This window comes from Macaca thibetana, chromosome 10 (genome assembly GCF_024542745.1).
Source record: "Macaca thibetana thibetana isolate TM-01 chromosome 10, ASM2454274v1, whole genome shotgun sequence".
Taxonomy (NCBI): Eukaryota; Metazoa; Chordata; class Mammalia; order Primates; family Cercopithecidae; genus Macaca; species Macaca thibetana.
This window is the reverse complement of record NC_065587.1, coordinates 658,925-682,044: the sequence shown is the minus strand read 5'-3', so window position 1 is coordinate 682,044 and position 23,120 is coordinate 658,925. Positions and strand designations below refer to the sequence as shown.

The 23,120-nt window shown below is 45.1% G+C and overlaps 1 protein-coding gene across 11 annotated transcripts in view; it reads left to right on the top strand.

Annotated features, from left to right (window-relative positions):
* The window catches only part of MOV10L1 (Mov10 like RISC complex RNA helicase 1), a 71,145-nt gene that overhangs the window by 23,858 nt on the left and 24,167 nt on the right, over positions 1-23,120 (top strand). For all 11 annotated transcript variants that reach the window (XM_050745803.1, XM_050745805.1, XM_050745801.1 and 8 more), the window contains 6 exons: positions 2,741-2,855; positions 7,985-8,162; positions 9,118-9,188; positions 11,333-11,424; positions 18,268-18,326; positions 18,796-18,896. In XM_050745803.1, coding sequence (XP_050601760.1) covers positions 2,741-2,855; positions 7,985-8,162; positions 9,118-9,188; positions 11,333-11,424; positions 18,268-18,326; positions 18,796-18,896 — 616 coding nt within the window. The remainder of the gene's footprint in view (positions 1-2,740; positions 2,856-7,984; positions 8,163-9,117; positions 9,189-11,332; positions 11,425-18,267; positions 18,327-18,795; positions 18,897-23,120) is intronic.

Sequence of the window (23,120 nt, the reverse complement as noted above, 5' to 3'; positions counted from 1 at the left end):
AAGGGAGGGCTGGAAAGGCCTTGGGTGTGCGTAGTTACCTCTTCATGCTACCTCACGGGTCATGTGCCAGTTCTCATGAAACACATGGTGGGAATCCAGGCTGTGATGTCAGTAAGCTCTGCACAAACTCCGGTTGTCCATTTTGGTTCTAGCTGATCTCAGCCAGTCCTTTGATGTCATAAGCAGAGGGAGTCTTAGCGTTGGAGTTGTTTCTTTTTTTTTTTTTTTTTTTTTTTTTTGAGACGGAGTCTCGCTCTGTGGCCCAGGCTGGAGTGCAGTGACCGGATCTCAGCTCACTGCAAGCTCCGCCTCCCGGGTTCACACCATTCTCCTGCCTCAGCCTCCCAAGTAGCTGGGACCACAGGCGCCCGCCACCTCGCCCGGCTAATTTTTTGTATTTTTTTTAGTAGAGATGGGGTTTCATCGTGTTAGCCAGGATGTTCTCGATCTCCTGACCTCGTGATCCGCCCGTCTCGGCCTCCCAAAGTGCTGGGATTACAGGCTTGAGCCACCGCGCCCGGCCTGGAGTTGTTTCTTATCACCCATCCTGCAGGCTCAAGAATTTCTGTTAGTCATTGGTTTCTTTAACTCTTTGGGCACAGTTTCAACATGAAGGGGCTGTAGGGATGTAACCCAGAAAAGGAGTAGGAGGGTCCCTCGGCTGCCAGACAGAGTCGAGTCCCCGAGGATCGAGTTTTAATTATAGGAGCCTTGGAGGATCCCTGGTTCTCATCTAGTGATACACCAAACAGCTTTCTAGTTAGCATTTGGCTTAACACAAAGAGTGAAATACACAAAGCAACAGCCACAAGGATTTTAACCCCCTGGTCAGTTACTTCCCTGTGAATATTAACATATTGTGGGGGAGCGTCTCTAAAACAAGGACATTAGTTTCCTGCCGGTCAGGTTGGTGACCCAGAGTGCCTGACCCGGGTTGGCTCAAGCACACCTGGAGCACCAGGTGTCTGGACCTGCCCATGCGGGCATTGGCGGGTGCCTGCTTCCAGAGCTGTCCATCTGTGGCTGCCTGTCACAGGCACTGTACTTCCTGCTAGGACCCCCAGTGCCAGGCAGCTTTGGCTCTTAGAGCAGTGCTTTCACTCAGCAGATCTGTTCTGGGTGCTCTGTAGGCAAGCACCTTCCCAGCTGAGTTTATCCACCCATCATGGTAGTGACCACATTTTGTTAATCCAGCGTGTCTGTTGAGGCCATGTGGTTCTGTTAGCTGTTCAGGCTGTTGACCTAAGCCTATAGTGATCATCCTGGTTTCCCTTTACCTTGTTCATGTTAGTAATCAATGCTTTCCAAATACACCTCACGTGAGCACTGACATAACCCTTGACACAAACCACAGGGAGTGTCTTCACACCGTTTCTCCTGTTGAGGGGTGAGCCAGTGGAACCCAAATTGAGATGACAGTGAATGGAATACAGAGAGCAATGTGAGCTCTCCTGGGTGAGACTGCACTGAAATGGAAAGCTAGGAGGGAATGAGGGATAAAGGTCCAGCTAACATCCTTATTCGCTGAATTGAGTTTTATCAACCTCACTCTGACTTTTCGTTTCCCTGTTCTCTCCTGGCTTCTCCTCTCCTGTCTGTCCCTTTCCCGTCGTCTCTGTTGCTGCATTGGGCTTGCCTCCAGAGCAGCAATGTTCTTCATCCTGAACATGCAGAGAAACCACAGGCGGCCGGGCGCGGTGGCTCAAGCCTGTAATCCCAGCACTTTGGGAGGCCGAGATGGGCGGATCACGAGGTCAGGAGATCGAGACCATCCTGGCTAACATGGTGAAACCCCGTCTCTACTAAAAAAATACAAAAAACTAGTCGGGCGAGGTGGTGGGCGCCTGTAGTCCCAGCTACTCAGAAGGCTGAGGCAGGAGAATGGCGTAAACCCGGGAGGCGGAGCTTGCAGTGAGCTGAGATCCGGCCACTGCACTCCAGCCCGGGTGACAGAGCGAGACTCCGTCTCCAAAAAAAAAAAAAAAAAAACCACAGGCTGGGAAACAACAAAAACAAATCGAAGGCAGGACCCAGACAGAACAGCCTTTTCCTAATGTGTGCTTTGCAGGGATAGGCCCGGATGGAGTCCTGATGACAAATACAATAGGAAGAGCTCAGCTCATAGAATGTTAAAAACAGCTGTTTTCAAACTCCTGGTTCCAGCAGATTCTGGGGGTTCCAGCCCTGTTTTCCCACAGCCTGTGCAGCTACACTTACCTGTTTACAAATAGTAGACTCATGGGAACTGTTTGAGGAAAGGATCCCAGAGCTAAAACAAAAGCTTCAAACCACTGCCTTAGACCAGCTGTTCATATATCAGTTCTTTTCAGTGAGTGGATGAACTTTGGTCTCCCTAAAATAGGACAGGATGTTTAGGTAAGAATGTCTAGGCCAGGCGCGGTGGCTCACACCTGTAATCCCAGCACTTTGGGAGGCCAAGGTGGGCGGAGCACAAGGTCAGGAGATCGAGACCATCCTAGCTAACTCGGTGAAACCCCGTCTCTACTAAAAATACAAAAAATTAGCCAGGTGCGGTGGCGGGCGCCTGTAGTTCTAGCTACTCGGGAGGCTGAGGCAGGAGAATGGCTTGAACTCGGGAGGCAGAGCTTGCAGTGGGCCTAGATCGCGCCACTGCACTCCAGCCTGGGCGACAGAGCGAGACTCCGTCTCAAAAAAAAGAATGTCTAGTGATACCTGGCAATAAAGACTTGTTTTTAACTTGTGAACTTAATTTTTTAAGGAACTCAAGACGACAACTTCCAAGTTTTCTTCCACAATATCCAATCCCAGATAGACTTAGAAAATGTGTGGAACAAAAAATTGACATCCTGACTTTCCAGCCATTACTTGCAGAGGTAGGAAGTGTCTGATGGCCTGTGGGGTGTTTGCATCTTCTAATGCTCTTGTTTTCTGACAAAGCCAGGAGGTTCCTTCTCAGGTTCAGACCTTCATCTGGCTCATTTTCTTCACAGGTAGCTGAGATAACGAGGGTCACTGTCTGGTCCTGAGGCACACTGCCAGACCTGCTATGCTTCAGGGGCTGGCATCCCACAGCTTCACTGGGAGTCACGCACAGGGCCTTTGGGGTCTGGAGCAGAAGAACTCAGGGATACCTGTGCCATCAACTCAGCCTCTCTCACTAGACTAGGAGGCCTTTGTTATGAGCAAGAAGCATTCCAGCCTCTTAACATCACCCTGACAGAGCCAGCAGGGCAAGGGTCCAGGGGAGGAGAGCCCAGGTCCCCACCCATATGAGAGACAGAGGAGCATGTTCTGAGTGAGGTGTCTGGAGAAGAAAAGTCCAAGAAGGATGAAAAGTCTATGAAATTTGACAGTTTGAGGGGAGAACATTGCCCTTTGTCCAGGAGGGTTTTTTTCTGTAGAGCTTTGAGGTGTTCTGAGAGTCCCCAGCTAAACTGGAGCTCCAGTGCCAGAGCAACTGGCAGCCCTGTCCTGAGGAGAATGAAGGGAACGGGACCTGGGTGTTCACCATGCACCCTTCAGGGGATACTTGTTCTACCAGGAGGACAGGCTGATGCCCCATGACCGGGGGTTCCTCACACAGGAAACTAACTTATTCTGGCAGACGCCCTCGTGGCTCTCGTCTGACCTGTGTCCAGGTTATGCCTGCCTGACCATCTGGCACTGGGAGCTCAATCTTATGTTCCTCAATGCCAGGGAAAACCCGGCCTGGGCAGCACTGGGTTCTTGGGTTGGAAGGTGCAATTCAATCCATTGCCATGATAGAAACAAGTTCAGATATGTTTTACTCACAGATCCTGGGCAGGGAGGATGCCATGAGTCGGGAGTGCAGTCCTCTCTCCCCCAGTCATTTTGAGTTTGCAGGCAAATGCCTGAATGGTTCATTGAAAGAAAGTGGCAGAAAAAGCTGGACCTGGGTCTGCTGGGATGGGGAGGTGCTCCTCAGCTCCTCCCTCGGGACCCAGGTCTGCTGGGCTTGGAGGGTGCTCCTCAGTTCCTTCCTCAGGCCACCAACCTGATGTTTTGATGCTGCAGCTTTGTAGTAAGTTTTGAAATCAGGAAATTTGAGTCCTCCATCTTTGTTGTTCTTTGGCAAAATTTATTTTGCTTTTCAAGATCTTTCATATGAATTTTAAGATGCTTTTTTCTATTTCTGCAAAATACACCATTGGAATTTTTTTCCCCAGAGACGAAGTCTCACTACATTGCCCAGGCTGGTCTCAGACTCCTGGCCTCAAGTATTCCTCCCCTCTCAGCCCCCCAAAGTGCTTGGGATTACAGGTGTGAGCCACTGCACCTGGCCTGTCATTGGAATTTTGATGGGAATTGCATTGAATCTGTAGATTGCGTTGGTTAGTATGGACATTTTAACAATATTGAATCCTCCAGGCTATGAACATGGAATATGTTAACATTTATTTATGTCTTCTTTAATTTCTTACAGCAGTGTTTTGTCATTTTCTTTGTATGTGTTTTTCACTTCTTTGGTTAAATTAATTTGTAAGTATTTTATTCTTTTTGTTGCTGTTGTAAATACATTGCTCTCATAGCTTACTTTTCAGATTCTTCATTGTTGTTTAGAAATGAAGATACTTTTTGTCCTTTGATTTTGTACCCTGCTACTTTGCTGAATTTGTTTATTCTAACAGCTTTTTGTGGAATCTTTTAGAGTTTTCTACATATAAAATTATGCCATCTGCAAACATATAATTTTACTTCTTCTTTTTCAATTTAGATGCCTTTCATTTCCTTTTCTTGCCTAATTGCTCTGGCTAGAACTTCTAGTACCATGTTGAATAGGAGTGGTGAAAGCAGGCATCCTTCTCTTGGAAGTTCCTAATCTTATGGGAAAAGCTTTCAATCTTTCACCATTGAGTATGATGTTAACAGTGGGTTTTTCAGCCGGGCGCGGTGGCTCAAGCCTGTAATCCCAGCACTTTGGGAGGCCGAGACAGGCGGATCACGAGGTCAGGAGATCGAGACCATCCTGGCTAACACGGTGAAACCCCATCTCTACTAAAAAATACAAAAAACTAGCCAGGCGTGGTGGCGGGCACCTGTAGTCCCAGCTACTTGGGAGGCTGAGGCAGGAGAATGGCAGGAACCCGGGAGGCGGAGCTTGCAGTGAGCTGAGATCCAGACACTGCACTCCAGCCTTGGGGACAGACCGAGACTCCGTCTCAAAAAAAAAAAAAAAAAAAAAAAAGTGTGTTTTTCATATATAACTTTTATCATTTTGAGGTGGTGGTTTTCTTTCTTTCTTTTCTTTTCTTTCTTTTTTTTTTTCTTTTCCTTTCTCTCTCTCTCTCTCTCTTTTTTTTTTTTTTTTTTTTTTTTTTTTTTGAGCCAGGCTCTCCTGTGGCCCAGGCTGGAGTGCAGTGGTGTAATCACAGCTCACAGCTGTGACTACAGGGGTACACCACCATGCCTGGCTAACTTTCGTATATCATAGAGATGGGGTCTCACAATCCTCCCGCCTTGGCCTCCCAAAGTGTTGGAATTACAGGCAAGTACAGGCATGAGCCACCACACCCAGCCTGGTTTTCTTCTCTTCCTGGTTTGTTAAATGTTATCATGAAAGGGTGTTAAATTTTGTCAGATGCTAGCCAGGCGTGGTGGCATGCACCTGTAATCCCAGCTACCTTGGAGGCACTTGAGCCCAGGAGGCAGAGGTTGCTGCGAGCTGAGATCACACCATTGCACTCCAGCCTTGGTGACAGAGGGAAACACTGCCTCAAAAAAAAAAAAAAAAAGAAAATTCAGTTGCTTTTTCTGTATTGAGATGATCATGTGATTTTTCTTTCCTTCTGTTAGTGTGTGTTGCTACAGTAATTGATTTTCAGATATTGAACTATCCTTGCATTCCAGGAATAAATTCCACTTGATCAAAGGGTGTAATCCTTTTATGTATGTATTTTTGAGACAGGGTCTCGCTGTGTTGCCCAGGCTGGAGTGCAATGGCTCAGTCACTGCTCACTGCAGCCTCAAGCTCCTGGGCTCAAGCAATCCTCCCACCTCAGTCTCCCAAGTAACTGGGACTACAGGAATGAGCCACCACACCCAGCTAATCCTTTTCATACGCTCCTGAATTTTGTGTGCTAGTATCATTGAGGATTTTTGCATCAGTGTTCATATTGGTCTGTAGTTTTCTTTTCGTGAAGTGTCTCTGTCTGGCTTTGGGATCAGGGTAATGCTCGCCTTATAAGAGTAAGTCAGAGTGTTCCCTCCTCTTGAATCTTTTTGGAAAAGTTCGAGAAGGTTTGGTATTAGTTATTCTTCAAATGTTTGGTAGAATTTAGCTTTGGAACCATCAGGTCCTGGGGTTTTCCTTTTCAGAATATCGATTACCACTTTAACCTCCTTAGTAGTGATCGGTCTATTCAGATTTTCTGTTTCTTCATGGTTTAGTCTTAGTAGGTTTTGTGTTTCTAGGAATTCGTCCATTTCATCTGGGTATTGGTGTACAATTGCTTATACTTTCTTATAATCCTTTTTATTTCTGTAGAATCTGTAGTAATGTTCCCACTTTCCTATCTTATTTTAGTAATTTATGTCTTTCTCTTTTTTTCTAGTTAATCTACTAAAAGTCTGTCAATTTTGTTGATCTTTTTAGAGAACCAACTTGTTTTCCTGGTTTTCTATATTGTTTTTCAGTTGTCTTTTGTTCATCTCTCCTCTAATCTTTATTTCCTTCTTCTATCTTTGGGTTTAGTTTGTTCTCCTTTGTCTAATTCCTTGCAGTGCTCATGGGAATCAGCACTCATGGTCACAAATTCCCTTAGCACTGCTCATGCTTTTCCCGTAAGTCTTGCTATGTTGTGTTTTTGTTTTTATTCATCTCCTAAGTATTTTTTTAGTTTTTCTTATGGGGTTCTTTTGCTTTAATTCTTATCTTTGCACTTTTGCACATAACGTTGTTTCTTCTTAGCTGCTTTTAAGATTCTCTCTTTTATCACTGATATTAATAGATTTGGTTTATGATGTGTGGTGGTAGAGATTCTTTTCTTCCTGTTCTTGTGCTCAGGGTTCATTGGGATTCTTGAATATGTGGCCTTGAGTTTTCTTCACATTTGGAAATTTTCAGCCACCATGTGTTCAGACGCACTTTCTGCCCTCCCACTTTCTGATTCCGGGCAGGCTGCTGTGAGTTTTCCCCCACCTCATGCTGAGGCCCTGGTCTGGCCCCACAATGGGTCTTGCAGGGTGGTGTCTCGTGCATTCCTCAGTGCTGAACTGATGGTCCCGAGTGGGTCCCCCGACCCCTCCACACCACTCTGTGCTGCTTGCTCTTCCCAGCACCCAGCCCCATAGACCAGAGCTCCTCTCCTCAGAGACCATGCGGCTCCCCGAGTCCTCTGTGCTGGGGCCTAGGAGCTCTGTTCAGGTACAGGTGGGTCAGTCATGGGGCCTCCATGGATTGTTTCCCCAGTCTTGGGATCACAGTCCTGTGCTGCGTGATGTTCATTGTTGAAACACCATCATTTCTTATTTCTATGTCTCTAAGTTTTTTTCAGGTACAAGGGTAAATCTGGTTCTTGTTAGTCCACTTTGGCCAGACCTAGAAGTTTGTCCTTTTTTCACAGACGTCTGTGGAAGCCAAATTCTACCTTTCCAGAATTAACTTGGACAACCTGAAAAAGAGCAGGGAGGGTGGACAGTGCTGGGCAGTGCAGGGAGGGACACCACCAGCTGGAGCCCCACAGCCTCGTGCCAAAGGCCAGGGAGCGTGCTGGAGCCTCATGGCCCTCGTGCTGAAGGCTGGGAAACGTACTGAGGCATTAGCAGACTCTGGCGAGAATTGCCCTACCTAGGGGGCCATGTGCTGAACTGGAGCTGTTGGGACGTCCCCGCTGCAGAGCTGCTGCTTTCCATTGTACCGCTGCGCTGTTGCTGACTTTATAGCTTTCCATTGTGCCGCTGCGCTGTCGCTGACTTTATAGCTTTCCAGTGTGCCGCTGCGCTGTCGCTGACTTTGTATTCTATACGTTTATGTGTTTTCCAGCTTCTGAACATGTCAAATTACAAGGAGAAGTTTTCAACTTTGCTGTGGCTTGAGGAGATTTATGCAGAAATGGAACTGAAAGAGTATAACATGAGCGGGATCGTCTTAAGAAGGAATGGGGATCTGCTGGTTCTGGAGGTCCCAGGGTTGGCCGAAGGGAGACCTTCTCTGTACACAGGTGTGTTTGTTACTCGCATGCTTCCCTAGGTAGACTAGCAGAGAAACCACCCTTAAGAGAGAAAAGATACTCTTTTAACTGGCAATATGACAGTCACATTATCGCATTTTCTTTCTTTTGGGTTAGAATTTCACTAAAAATCAGCAACCTATGTACATCAAGCATGCAAGCATGTTTCTTTGTTGTATTTCTTTTTTTTTTTTTTTTTTTTGAGACAGAGTCTCGCTCTATCGCCCAGGCTGGAGTGCAGTGGCCAGATCTCAGCTCATTGCAAGCTCCGCCTCCTGGGTTCACGCCGTTCTGCTGCCTCAGCCTCCCAAGCAGTTGGGATTACAGGCACCCACCACACGCCCGACTAATTTTTTGTATTTTTAGTAGAGATGGGGTTTCACTGTGTTAGCCAGGATGGTCTCGATCTCCTGACCTCATGATCCGCCCACCTCGGCCTCCCAAAGTGCTGGAATTACAGGCGTGAGCCACCGCGCCAGGCCTCTTTGTTGTATTTCATTATTTGTAAACAGTTGACCCCAGTAATTTTTGTTTGTTTGTTTGTTTGTTTTTTGAGACGGAGTCTCGCTCTGTTGCCCAGGCTGGAGTGCAATGGCAGGATCTCAGCTCATTGCAACTTCCGCCTCCCGGGTTCACGCCATTCTCCTGCCTCGGCCTCCCTAGTAGCTGGGACTACAGGTGTCCACCACCATGCCCGCCTAATTTTTTTTGTATTTTTAGTAGAGACAGGGTTTTGCTGTGTTAGCCAGGATGGTCTCAATCTCCTGACCTCGTGATCTACCTGCCTCGGTCTCCCAAAGTGCTAGGATTACAGGTGTGAGCCACCATGCCCGACCTGACCCCAGTAATGTTTTATTGAACTTCCTCATGTTGGATTTTATAGGACAGCACAGAAATTTGTGATTTTGTATTAGCTTTAAACATGGTAATATATTTTTTTAACTAGGTGATAAACTGATTTTAAAAACTCAAGAGTACAATGGACATGCCATCGAATACATCAGCTACGTGACTGAGGTGAGAGCACACTCTCTTAATGAGTTCACGTTGGATGCACTCTTCTGACTGGTTGGAAAGGTAACATTCTCCCCACGGCTTTTGGGGAAGTGCTCCCATATGCATTGGCTATTTTGGAAAATGTGAAGATACAGTGAATCTTTAAATAATTTTTGATGCATAAAGGAAACTTAATACTGTAATTTTCAACCACGTAAAACATGTATCTTTTAGGTTATATGTAAGTCATGTTGTTTGCGTTGAGTTATATTTGGGCATTCTGAATGTATTCCGGAAGAGCTCGCAGAGTGGAAACCTTGAAAGGAAAAATACACCTACAAGTTTGCAGCTCTGATGTTTGTGTGAAGGTGGTTTTTTTGGCTTTGAGTAGCTCCTGGTGCTCCAGATGGTTCTGCATGGGATGGTCTGTGACTCTTGGGCTGGATTTTACTGGTCATGTACTGAGCATAGCACTGGGAGCGATACTGGGATCTGCATAAGAGGGGAGGTGCTTTATCTGTGCATCAGAGAAGATGAAGCGACACATTAATTAATGTAGAAAACTTGAATGGAGAATGCCAGAGCCTTTACTGTCAGAGGGAAGAAGGACTGAGAGAGCTAGAAGAGCCTGGTAAGGATCTGGAGAAGAGGCAGCCTCCAACCTTTGCCGCCACAGTCACTCTGGGCTACACCTTCATGCAGGGTCCATGCTGTGGCTGATTTCGTAGAATGGGATATTTCCCAGAAGACAAAATCTTGGCAGGATTTCAGAGATCTTGTAATGACTTAGGCCATGGCCTGTGTACTGAGATGTGAGACACGGGTGACATGACCTCGCCAGCTCTCCATTACCCACTTTTGCTGTTGATCAAGTTGACATGAGGAGCCCAAGATGGCCGAGTGACCATCTTAGCCTCCAAATAGTAGACCAGCTGTGCCAAGAAAGGAAGCCTCGCATACCAAAACCTCCAAAGAAGCAGAGCCAGAGATCTCAGGAGGAAGGTACCTGCCTGCCTCCACCCCTGGTTCCTGAGCCGTATGGCTGGGCCTCCATGCCATTGATCAAACCCTGGCATCTGAAATGACCTTCCATATCCTTTTGAGCTCCAAAACTTATTTTCGTCTTTTCAGGCTGTCTTGGATGCTGCCTCCTGCTCTTCTCAAGTAGACTAACGCGTGTCTCCTGTGTACAGTGAGGACTTGGTCTGTCTTCCTCATCCTCGGGGAACGGTCCCACAGTCCGGTACCACTGTTGCTTCCCTTCCTCCCGGGGCTGGAAGCCAGCCCGGGGCGTAGCTTCCCGACCCTCTGCTGGTGTCAGCCCTGACCCTCAGGAAACTCACCCTGTTGCCTGAGCTACCTGGAGAAGAGCTTGAGCTCCTTTTGGATCAGGGCTTTCCTTCTTATTTTTCTGCCCACACTATCTAGGAAAGAATATGCAGAACTGATCATGCAGGATCTTGCTTTAGCTGGAGGGCTTTTCTACTAAAAGGAGAAGGCTTGTAATGGCTGTTTTTTGTTTTGTTTTTTTTTTTTTGAGATGGAGTCTCACTCTGTCACCCAGCCTGGAGTGCAGTGGTACGATCTTGGCTCACTGCAACTTCCACCTCCCAGGTTCAAGAGATTCTTCTGCCTCAGCCTCCCAAGTAGCTGAGATTACAGGTGCCCACCACCACACCCGGCTCCTTTTTCTATTTTTAGTAGAGACAGGGTTTCGCCCTGTTGGCCAGGCTGGTCTCAAACTCCTGACCTCAAGGTGATCTGCCCACCTTGGCCTCCCAAAGTGCTAGGATTACAGGTGTGAGCCACTGCACCTGGCAGACCTTCTTATCGAGGCTTCCTTACAGTAGGTAACACTTGGCTACACTTGTGGTTGTTTTGTTTGTGTCTATGGAGTCAGTGACCTCCCATGCATTCTCTATTCTCAGAGCCTTAGGAGAGGCTACAGCCCAGCGAATTGAAGTTCAATAAGTTTGAGTGTAGTGATCCATTTCCTCTTGTTTGTATAATTGAATGGCATAATGATTTAATCCTTTTCAACTAATTTTGCAGATAGGTATCAAATTTTAGCTCAAAGCTGTAGAATGCATTTCTGATGATGTGTTGCTGGATACAGATATCACATTATTCCAAGAAATCAGGTATATTGTTTGTTTCTTTTTTAGATTCATGAAGAAGATGTAACTCTTAAAATTAATCCAGAATTTGAACAAGCCTATAACTTTGAACCTATGGATGTGGAATTCACATATAATAGGTAATGCTTTTAGTGAGTCTTCTTTCAAATGTCTTTTTTTTTTTTTTTGAGACAGGGTCTCGCTCTGTCACCCAGGCTGGATTGCAGTGGTGCGATCTTGGCTCACTGCAACCTCCGCCTCCCAGGTTCAAGTGATTCTCCTGCCTCAGCCTCCCGAGTAGCTGGGACTACAGGTGCCTGTCACCACACCCAGCTAATTTTTGTATTTTTAGTAGAGATAGTGTTTCACCATATTGGCCAGACTGGTGTCGAACTCCTGACCTTGTGATCTGCCTGCCTTGGCCTCCCAAAGTGCTGGGATTACAGGCGTGAGCCACCGCGCCCGGCCGTCTTTTTTTGTTGGTTTGTTTAATAGAGATGGGATCCCAGGCTGGTCATAAACTCCTAGGCTCAAGTGATCCTCCTGCCTCAGCCTCCCAAAGTTTTGGGAGTATAGGTGTGAGGCACCATGCCCAGTTAATTTGTCTCTTTATCTTTGATTGGACAGTCTTCTCTTGAGTATGGCCGTTGACATCTAAGTAGTGACGTAGGAGCCCCCACCACACCTGTGGTTGACTTGTAGCGGCCTCGTGGATGAAGTGGGCTCCTACAGCATTTTTGCATGTCCCGTGTTTCTAGCTTTATTATCAACTATTTTTTGAGATATAAAGGTGCATACATTTGCATGTTCATTCTTTCCCAGACCTCACGTGCACTGGATCTTTGGTTCATGCCTCACTGTCACTGTCAGCTACCAGCTCCTTACTTTTATTTGTTTTCTAGTGAGATGAGGGGTGCTGTGACCTGGCACCCAGCTGACTTTTTCTTCCTCCACAAAACCATTAACTAGTCGTGCACAAAAAGTGTATTCTTCAGTTTTAATTCTTCTGAACTTTAGAAAAGGAGTAACTTGCTGTATTTGGTTCCTAGGAGCTGCAGATTTTCTCTAAACATTGTGTTCCTGAGATGTCTTCGTGTTGTTGCCTGTAACTACTGTTCATTGGTTGGCGGTTGTGTGAATACCCTGGTTTTCTGTTGATGGACATCTTCATTGTTTCCTGTTACTATTGTTTGCTGCTTTTCCTAGAGCCGCTGTGTATGTGGGGGTGGGATTGCTGGGTTTGGGGTATATTCCTGTTTCCAGCTTTACAAGTGGTTGCATCAGTGACTTCCGGTATCCAGGTATATAACAGTCTGTTGATCAGTGCCCTCCCTGCAGTCTGATTTTGTTCGATTTCCTAACTGGTGCCACTCTGGTAGGTGTGTAATGCGTCTCATGATGGTCTTGATTTACTTTTCTCTGGCTTACTTACAAGGCTGAGAATCTTCTTGTTTGTGGACTGTAAAATGTTCATCTTCCGTGAAATGCTTGCTTGCATTTTTTGCCCTCTTTTTTATTGAGTACTTTATCTGATTTTCATTGTTGGAGGAGTCCTTTCTGTATTCCTTATGATAAACTATTCTTAGGTACATATCTTCTCCAGATTTGTTCCTTGTCTTTTAGCTTTTTAAAAAGTGTCTTTTGAGACTGGGTGCGGTGGCTCACACCTGTAATCTCAACACTTTGGGAGGCCAAGGCAGGCTGATCTCTTGAGGTCAGGAGTTTGAGACCAGCCTGGCCAACATGGGGAAACCCCATCTCTACTAAAAATACAAAACTTAGCTGGGCATGGTGGCACATGCCTGTAGTCCCAGCTACTTGAGAGGCTGAGGCAGGAGAATTGCTTGAACCCAGGAGGCGGAGGTTGCGGTGAGCTGAGATCACACCACTGCACTCCAGCCTGAGACAGAGTGAGACTCTGTCTCAAAAAACTATGTATATATTTTTTAATATATATAAATATATGTGTCTTTTTATTAACAGAAGGTGCTAGTTTTAATATAGTCAAATTTATCAATTTTTTTTTAGTATTAGTGCTTTTTATGTCTGAAAAATCGGCAGTATTTGGGCTACAGCCAGATTGGAATGTGTTGAGAATGAATGAATGGACTACGGGGAAATGGAGAAATGTCGTTGATTCCTTTTTAAGGCATTTGCCCATGAAAGGGAGGGTAGGATGGAGAGAGAGCGAAAGAAATTGGTGACCAAAGAGATACAGGAGGCCCTGGAGGGGGTGCTTTTTGTTTGCTGTACAAGACGAGAGACCCCAGCATGTGAGTGCCATGAGAAGGCCCAGGAATGGGAAGGGAGGGGCAGCTGTGTTGGATGACGCATGAGGGTTGGCTGGGGCCACAGGGAGCAGCAATGCTGGTAGAAGGCACACGGCTCCCATCATGGCAGCCAGAGAGACTATAGCCCACGTCTAGGCCTGGACTCCTTGACCTGCTTTGACTTTAGAACAGAGCTGATTCTCATAGTGTGAAGGGGTATCTCGTGGATTTAATTTGTATTTTTCTAATAACTAGTGATGCTGAACCTTTTTTTTTTTTTTTTTTTTTTTTTGAGACGGAGTCTCGCTCTGTCCCCTGGGGTGCAGTGGTACGGTCTCGGCTCACTGCAAGCTCCGCCTCCCAGGTTCAAGCCTTTCTCCTGCCTCAGCCTCTCCCAAGTAGCTGGGACTACAGGCACCCGCCACCACACCTGGCTAATTTTTTTGTATTTTTTTTAGTAGAGACGGGGTTTCCCCGTGTTAGCCAGGATGGTCTCAATCTCCTGACCTCATGATCCACCCGCCTCGGCCCCCCAAAATGCTGGGATTACAGGCGTGAGCCACTGTGCCCGGCCCCGTTTTTTGTTTTTTTTGAGACAGAATCTTGCTGTGCCCCCCAGGCTGGAGTGCAGGGGCATGATCTCGGCTCACTGCGAGCTCCACCTCCCAGGTTCACACCATTCTTCTGCCTCAGCCTCCAGAGTAGCTGGGACTGCAGGCGCCCGCCACCACGTCTGGCTAATTTTTTTGTATTTTTAATAGAGACAGGGTTTCACCGTGTTAGCCAGGATGGTCTTGATCTCCTGACCTCGTGATCTGCCCACCTTGGCCTCCCAGATTGCTGGGATTACAGGTGTGAGCCACTGCGCCCGGCCGCTGAACATCTTTTTATGTGCTTTTTTGCCATTTGTACAAAATCTTTGTTGAAGTCTTTCCTCAAGTCTTTGGGCCCATTTTAAAAAATTGTTTTCTCATGATTGAGTTTGCAGAGATGTTTGTATATTTTCAGTACAATGCTTTATCAGATATGTGTCTGTGCAAATATTTCCTCAGACTACAGCTTGTATTTTCATTGTTTTTATAGTGCCTTTTGAAAAGCAGAAATTATTAATTTTGGTGAAGTCCAGTTTATGAATGTTTTCTTTCACAGATCTTTTAGTGATGCATCTCAGAAATCTTTAATTTGGATCTCAACGATTTTATCCTGTTTTCTTTTAGAAACTTGGCAGCTTTAACCTGTACATTTAGGATTATGATCTATCTCATTAAGCTTTGCAAATTATTTGTGGGGTATGAATGGAAATTGGAGGGTGGAATAAACATCCAGTTGTCCAAGCATTATTTGATGAAAAAACTGTCCTTTCTCCAATGAATTACTATTGTACCTTTGTTTAAAAAAAAAAAAAAAATCAGTTGATCAAATTTTTTTTTTTTTTTTTTTTTTTTTTTTTGAGACAAAGTCTCGCTCTGTTGCCCAGGCTGGAGTGCAGTGACGTGATCTCGGCTCACTGCAAGCTCCGCCTCCTGGGTTCACGCCATTCTCTTACCTCAGTCTCCTGACTAGCTTGGACTACAGGCACCTGCCACCACACCCAGCTAAGTTTTTTATGTGTGTTTTTAGTAGAGACGGGGTTTCACTGTGTTAGCTAGGATGGTCTTGATCTCCTGACCTCGTGATCCGCCCGCCTCAGCCTCCCAAAGTGCTGGGATTATAGGCGTGAGCCACCACACCCGGCCAACCAAATATTTGTTGATCTGTTTCTGCAGACTGTCTGTTCTGTTCCGTACGGTACACTTGTCTGTGTTGACACCAACATTACAGGGTCTTATTGTCTGTCTTAGTCCACTCAGGCTGCATTAGCATAGCACCATAGATGGAGTGGCTTATAAACAACAGAAATGTATTACTCATGCTCTGGAAGTCGGGAAGCCCAAGGTCAAGGCACCAGCAGGTTCAGTGTCCTAGTGAGACTGCTTCCTGGTTCATAGGCGGCTATCTTTTCCCTGTGTCCTCACGCAGCAGAAGGGATGAGAGAGAGCTCTCTGTGCTCCGTTGTGTAAGGGCACTAACTCCATTCTTGAGGCCCCACCCTCATGACCTAATCACTTGCCAGAGGCCTCAACTCCTCATACCCAATAACATCATATTGGGGATGAAGTTTCACTGTATGAAGCTGAGGGGAACACAAACATAGTATATGATATGTGCCTTTATGATAAGTCTCAAAATCAGGTAGTATCAAGCCTTCAACTTTGTTCCTTTTCAGAGTTGTCTGGCTATTCTAGGTCTTTATTATTCCATGGATTTTAGGTCATATCAGTTTCTACAGAAAACATGTTGGGATTTTGATTGGGATTACATTGAATCTATAGGTCGGTTTAAGGGAGAATTGAAATCTTAATAATAATGAGTCCTCCAGCCCTGGAAAATGGTATCTCTCTATTTATTTGCGTCTTTTTTCATTTCTTTTAGCAAGAATTTTTTTTTTTTTTTTTTTTTTTTTTTTTTTTTTTTTTTTTTTTTTTTTTTTTTTTTTTTTTTTGAGACGGAGTCTCGCTCTGTCACCCAGGCTGGAGTGCAGTGGCCTGATCTCAGCTCACTGCAAGCTCCGCCTCCCGGGTTCACGCCATTCTCCTGCCTCAGCCTCCCAAGTAGCTGGGACCACAGGCGCCCGCCAGCTCGCCCGGCTAGTTTTTTGTATTTTTTAGTAGAGACGGGGTTTCACTGTGTTAGCCAGGATGGTCTCGATCTCCTGACCTTGTGATCCACCCGTCTCGGCCTCCCAAAGTGCTGGGATTACAGGCTTGAGCCACCACGCCCGGCCCTTAGCAAGATTTTATACTTTTCAGTGTATAGGTCTTACGTATCTTTTGTCAGATTTATACCTATTTAAAGTTTTTAAATGGCTATTATAAACAGTAATTTTTTTTTTTTTTTTTTTTTTTTTTTTTTTTTTTTTTTTTTTTTTTTGAGACGGAGTCTCGCTCTGTCGCCCAGGCTGGAGTGCAGTGGCCGGATCTCAGCTCACTGCAAGCTCCGCCTCCCAGGTTCACACCATTCTCCTGCCTCAGCCTCCGAGTAGCTGGGACTACAGGCGCCCGCCACCTCGCCCGGCTAGTTTTTTGTATTTTTTAGTAGAGATGGGGTTTCACGGTGTTAGCCAGGATGGTCTCGATCTCCTGACCTCGTGATCCGCCCGTCTCGGCCTCCCAAAGTGCTGGGATTACAGGCTTGAGCCACCGCGCCCGGCCTATAAACAGTAATTTTAACTTAAGTTTCTAATTGCTTGTTTCTAGTATTTATAAAAAGCAGTTGATTTTTGTCTGTTTACCTTGTATCCTGCAGGTCTCCTAAACTCAATAGCTACAGTAGCTTTTCATAGAGTCTGTAGGATTTTCTGCATATACAGTCGTACATCAAAGAATGACAGTTTCAAGTCGGGTGCAGTGGTTCACGCCTGTAATCCCAGCACTGTGGGAGGCCAAGGCAGGCGGATCACCTGGGGTCAGGAGTTTGAGACCAGTCTGGCCCACATGGGGAAACCCCGTCTCTACTAAAAATACAAAACATCAGCCAGGCGTGGTGGCAGGTACCTGTAATCCCAGCTAGTCAGGAGGCTGAGGCAGGAGAATCACTTGAACCCAGGAGGCGGAGGTTGCAGTGAGCCAAGATTACCCTACTGCATTCCAGCCTGGGTGACAGAGCAAGGCTCTGTCTGAAAACAAAACAAAACAAAACAAAGACAGTTTTACTTCTTCCTTTCTTATTTGGATGCTCTGTATTTGTTTCCCCCTTGCCTTCCTGCACTGGTTGGAACTTCTGTGCCAGTGTGGAATAGAAGTGGTGAGAAGTGATGCACTGGCTTCGTCCCTGGTCTTAGGGGCAGGGCTATCAGTCCTGAATGAGTTAGTACAGTGTGGGTTGTAGGTTCCATAGTGGCCCTCTATCAGGTTGAGGAGATAGATTCTTATTTTAGTGAGTTTTTAATCAAGAATGGATATGGGGCCAGGTGTGGTGGCTCACACCTGTAATCTCAGCACTTTGAGAAGCTGAGGTGGGAGGATCACGTGGGCCCAGGAATTTGAGGCTTCAGTGAGCTGTGAATGTGCCACTGCACTCCAGCCTAGGCAACACAGCAAGACCTTGTCTCTTTAAAAAAAAGAATGGGTGTGGGATTTTGTCACATGCTTTTTTTTCTTTTTTTTTTTTTTTTTTTTTTTTTTGGCTTCATTGGTATTCTCTAGTGGTTTTTACAAAAAATTTTTTAGACAGAGTCTCACTCTGTCACCCAGGCTGGAGCGCAGTGGTGCCATCTCAGCTCACTGCAACCTCTGCCTGCCAGGTTCCAGTGATTCTCATGCCTCAGCCTCCCGAGTAGCTGGGACTACAGGCGTGCACCACCACCACACCTGGCTAATTTTTGTATTTTTAGTAGAGGCAGGGTTTCACCATGTTGGCCAGGCTGGTCTCGAACTCCTGATCTCAGGTGATCTGCCCACCTCGGCCTCCCAAAGTGCTAGGATTACACATGTAAGCTGCTGCGCCCATCCTTTCTAGTGTTTTTCTGTTCTCTATTTCATTGATTGTTGGATTGTTGCTGTGATTTTTTTATATTGACTTAAAGGTTGTATAATCAAATTTGCATTACTGTATGCCAGCCTTAATAGTTCTGAATGCAAAGTTAGTTATTTTATGTGGTTTTCTTCCCGGCAGGACTACAAGCAGACGGTGTCACTTTGCACTTGAACAAGTCATCCACTTAGGTGTAAAAGGTATTATTTTTATAGAATGATAGTGTTACATCTTCACAGAGTATTTTTATAGGCTTCATGTAAAATTTTGTGTAAAATAGTCTCTTCAGTCATAACATTAGAAGTAAAACTTTATTATATTCATGTTTTTAATTTTCTATCAAGTTTTAGTATTTTCGTACTATTTCAGCTTAGTGAATAACTAATAATAGCTTGCTTAAATAACTGAAAATAAATTCATCTTGCTCGCCTTTCCCCTCATAAATGTAATTCATTTTTGTTTTTGCAGATGGGCGAGTAAATGGCTTTCTTGTGAAGAATATGCAGTACTAATAATGCTCTGATTTAGAAACAGTGTAACAGGCAGGTTAAGAAAGGAAGGGAATAGAATATTAATTACTTTAGGGTCAGCCATAAACAACCTCTATTAATTTTTTTTTTTTTAGCTTTTTAGTTATACCTATGCTCTTACCTTTTTTTATTTTAAAAGTGTTGTTTCCAGAAGAAATTATTTTACAGTCTCCCCAAGTGACAGGAAATTGGAACCATGAACAAGACACCAAAAGCAATGGACGGTCCACCAGCAAAAAGGTAGTGCTCAGCGACGTAACTGTCTCTACACAGGGGATGGGAATTTCCTTCTTGGCGTATTAGCGCTCAGTTGACTGGAGTATTCGAGCAGTGTGGTTCACAAATAACCCAAAATTGCAGTTAAAATCAAGTGAACTACAATATTCACAAAATAGATTTAGTGTAAAGTTTATGTGCAAGGGCTAAGATGGCTACAATATATTAAATAGGGGAAGCAAAGTATGGATGTTTATATGACCTTAGAGTTGGGTTTTTTTCTTTTTCTTTTTCTTTTTTTTTTTTTTTTGAGACAGAGTCTTGCAGTGTCACCCAGGCTGGAGTGCAGTGGTGTAATCTTGGCTCACTGCAACCTCTGCCTCCCAGATTCAAGCGATTCTCCTGCCTCAGTCTCCAGAGTAGCTGGGACTACAGGCATGTGCCACCACACCCGGCTAATTTTTGTATTTTTAGTAGAGACAGAGTTTCACCATATTGGTCAGGCTGGTCTTGAACTCCTAACCTTATGATCCACCCTCCTCGGCCCCCAAAGTGCCAGGATTATAGGTGTGAGCCACCATGCCTGGCTTTAGAGTTTTATTTTTAAATTATATGGTTTTTGTGTACACTTAGGTACATTTATGTGATTGTGTATGCATGGAAAATGTCTGGAAGGATACACACCCCGCAAATTGTTAACATTTCCAAACTTCATGAATGTTGCAAAGATATTTTATAAAAACTTCTAGGGGCTGGGCGCGGTGGCTCAAGCCTGTAATCCCAGCACTTTGGGAGGCCGAGACGGGCGGATCACGAGGTCAGGAGATCGAGAGACGATCCCGGCCAACACGGTGAAACCCCGTCTCTACTAAAAAATACAAAAAAACAGCCGGGCGAGGTGGCGGGCGCCTGTAGTCCCAGCTACTCGGGAGGCTGAGGCAGGAGAATGGCGTAAACCCGGGAGGCGGAGCTTGCAGTGAGCTGAGATCCGGCCACTGCACTCCAGCCTGGGTGACAGAGCAAGACTCCGTCTCAAAAAAAAAAAAAAAAAAAAAAAAAAAAAAAACAAACTTCTAGGCCAGGCGCAGTGGCTCACTCCTCTAATCCCAGCACTTTGGGAGGCTGAGGCAGGCGGATCATGAGGTCAGGAGTTCAAGACCAGCCTGGCCAACATGGTGAAACCCCATCTCTACTAAAAATCCAAAAAATTAGCCGGGCGTGCTGGTGTACACCTATAATCCCAGCTACTTGGGAGGCTGAGGCAGGAGAATCACTTGAACCCAGGAGGCAGAGGTTGTAGTGAGCCAAGATTGAGCCACTGCACTCCAGCCTGGGCAACAAGAGCAAAACTCCATCTCAAAAAGAAAAAAAAGCTTTCATAGTCCAGTCACTCCATAATTAGTAACATAGTGCCTGTTTTTGTGAATACAATAGAAGTGGTTTTATTTATCTTCGTGTTTCTAATAACGAGAAGGTCATCTATGCCATGGTGGAGCTTACAACTTACTCTGTGCTATTCAAATTTGGTTTTATGAGCATGTTTTCGATGTATAACATGAATTTTTAAATTATATCTAATACTCAAAAATGCTTACCATTTTATACTTCCTCCCCCAAAATGCAAAAATGATAGGTTTAGAATGCCTACACAATCATGGAAAATACGACAAATGAAGCAGCAAGAGGTTATCCTTGAAAGTTATTTGTGGCGTATTTTATAGTTGATCTCTTTTTTGTTCTGCAAATAGAAAGGAGTCTTCCTTGGACAGTGCTTTTCTTCTCCGTCATCACCTCATTACTAGTTCGTTATACTGCCTGATTCTCAGGGACAGTCTGTGATGCGGATGGCCTGTGAGGTCGGGGAGGTGCTACTATTTAGGTGGGCACATTCCTAATTGACTGTAGATTTTAAAATGCAAAACATTATCTTCTTATGGATTAACTAGATTGAAAATAAACTCAAGAATTTTTTTTTTTTGGAGACGGAGTCTTGCTCTGTCGCCCAGGCTGGAGTGCAGTCAAGATGGTCTCGATCTCCTGACCTCGTGATCCGCTCGTCTCGGCCTCCCAAAGTGCTGGGATTACAGGCTTGAGCCACCGCGCCCGGCCTCAAGAATATTTCATATGTCAACCAAGATAGAATTTCAGGGACCAGATTTATCTTTCTTCCTGAAACAATAAAAAAATCAGACAAACCATATGGAACAACAATTTCAGACATTAACATCAGCTGTCATAGGACAGGGATTCCTGAGAGAGGAAACAAATGAGGTGACCCCATGGTTTTCCCAACTCACAGCCTTCCGAGAGTGTCTTGGCCAGAGAGCACCAAGAGGGAGCCCAGGTGGAGCCTGGTGACCTGAGTGCAGAGACAGCATTTGGAAGGGTGGGGAGGGCAAGCGGGATAAGGCTGACAGAGTAGAATGCTGGGGAGAGGGCAGGGCACAGAGAGCATCTGGGGACCTACAGAGGTTCCTCCTTGAGTTTCCAGCTAAGCATTGATGAATGCGTGATGTGAGTAAAATACCCAGGTGTGGAAAAGAACCAGCTAGAAAGAACAGCAAGAAAAATCCTTAAAGTTGACACAGTGCCAAAAATAGCTGTGCCCACAGCCAGAGAAGAAAAACCTCATAATTCACATGTAGAGTCCTTGGGAGGGTGTTGTCTCAGGAGTGTAGAAAGTCTAGCCCTTGACTGAAGGCTGCTCTGGCCCAGACTGACAAAGTATGATGGCCTCAAAGGGAGCAAGCTGTTCCCAAATAATTGGATTGCATCCCAGAACAAAGTTTAAGAATATTTATAGGAATATAAAATTATCCAGCACCCAACAAGGTATAAAATGAACACTGTCTGACATCTGATTAAAAAATGAAAAAGTGAAAAACATAACCCAAAAGGAGGAAATTTAGTCAGTTGGAACCAACCCCCCAAAATAACATGGTAGAATCAGCAGACAAGGACATTAAAACAGTTATAAATAAGTTCCATGTGTTCCAGAAAGTAGAAGACATGAGCATGTTAATTGGAGACATGAAAGATATATAAAAGACAATTTTATCTTCTAGGAATGAAAACTTCAGTGCCTAAAATGAAAAATATATTGGACAGAATTATCAGCAGACTAGACAATGCAGAAGGAAAAAAGTGAACTTAAAGACGGAGCAGTAGAAACTATCTAAAATGGAACAGAGGTGGAGGCTGCAGTGAGCTGAAATCGTGCCACTGCACTCCAGTGTGGGCAATAGAATACAGCAATACTCCATCCCAGAAAAAAAATTAGCTGAGTGCGGTGGCAGGCACCTGTAGACCCAGCTACTCAGGAGGCTGAGGCAGGAGAATCGCTTGAACCCAGGAGGTGGAGATCGCAGTGAGCCGAGATCATGCCACTGCACTCCAGCCTGGGTGACAGAGCGAGACTCTGTCTCAAAAATTATATATATATACACACACATATATACAGATATATATTTATATGACACATGTATATGAGACCAAGAGGGTTCATCCCAGGAATGGCTTAACATTCCAAAAATCAATGTGTAATATACCATATTAACAAGCTGAAAAGGAAAAACCATCTGACAAAATCCAGCATCCATTCCTGATCAAAATTCAGCAAACTAGAAATAAAAAGGAAATTTCCGTTACCTACAAAAACCTACCTAGTGATAACTAAATGCTCTTTGCTTGTGAGATCAGGATCAGAGCATGTTTACTCAGCATTTCTGCCCAGCATTGTGCAATGAAGCAGAAAGAAAAGGCATCCACATCCTGTAGAAAGTCTGATGGAGGCTGGGTATAGTGACTCATGCTGGTAATCCCAGCACTTTGGGAGGCTGAGATGGGAAAATCACTGAGAACAGCCTGGGCAACATGCAAGACCCTGTCTCTGTTTTTAAAAAGTTTAAAAATTAGCTGGGCATGGTGGCACACACCTATAGTCCCAGCTACTCAGGAGGCTGAGGCAGGAGGATCCCTTGAGCCTGGGAGGTCGAGGCTGCAGTGAGCTGTGATTGTACCGCTACACTGCAGCCCTGATAAAGTGAAACTCTGTCTCAAAAAAAAAGAAAAGAAAAAACCTGATGGGATCTAAAATGAAGCTGTTAGAACTAATAAGTGATTTTGCAATATACAAGATCAGTGTAGAAAAATAAGTTGTATATATATTTCCAGTAAACACTCAGAAATTGTTTTTTGGTTTTTTGTTTGTTTTGAGACAGAGTCTCGCTCTGTTGCCCAGGCTGGAGT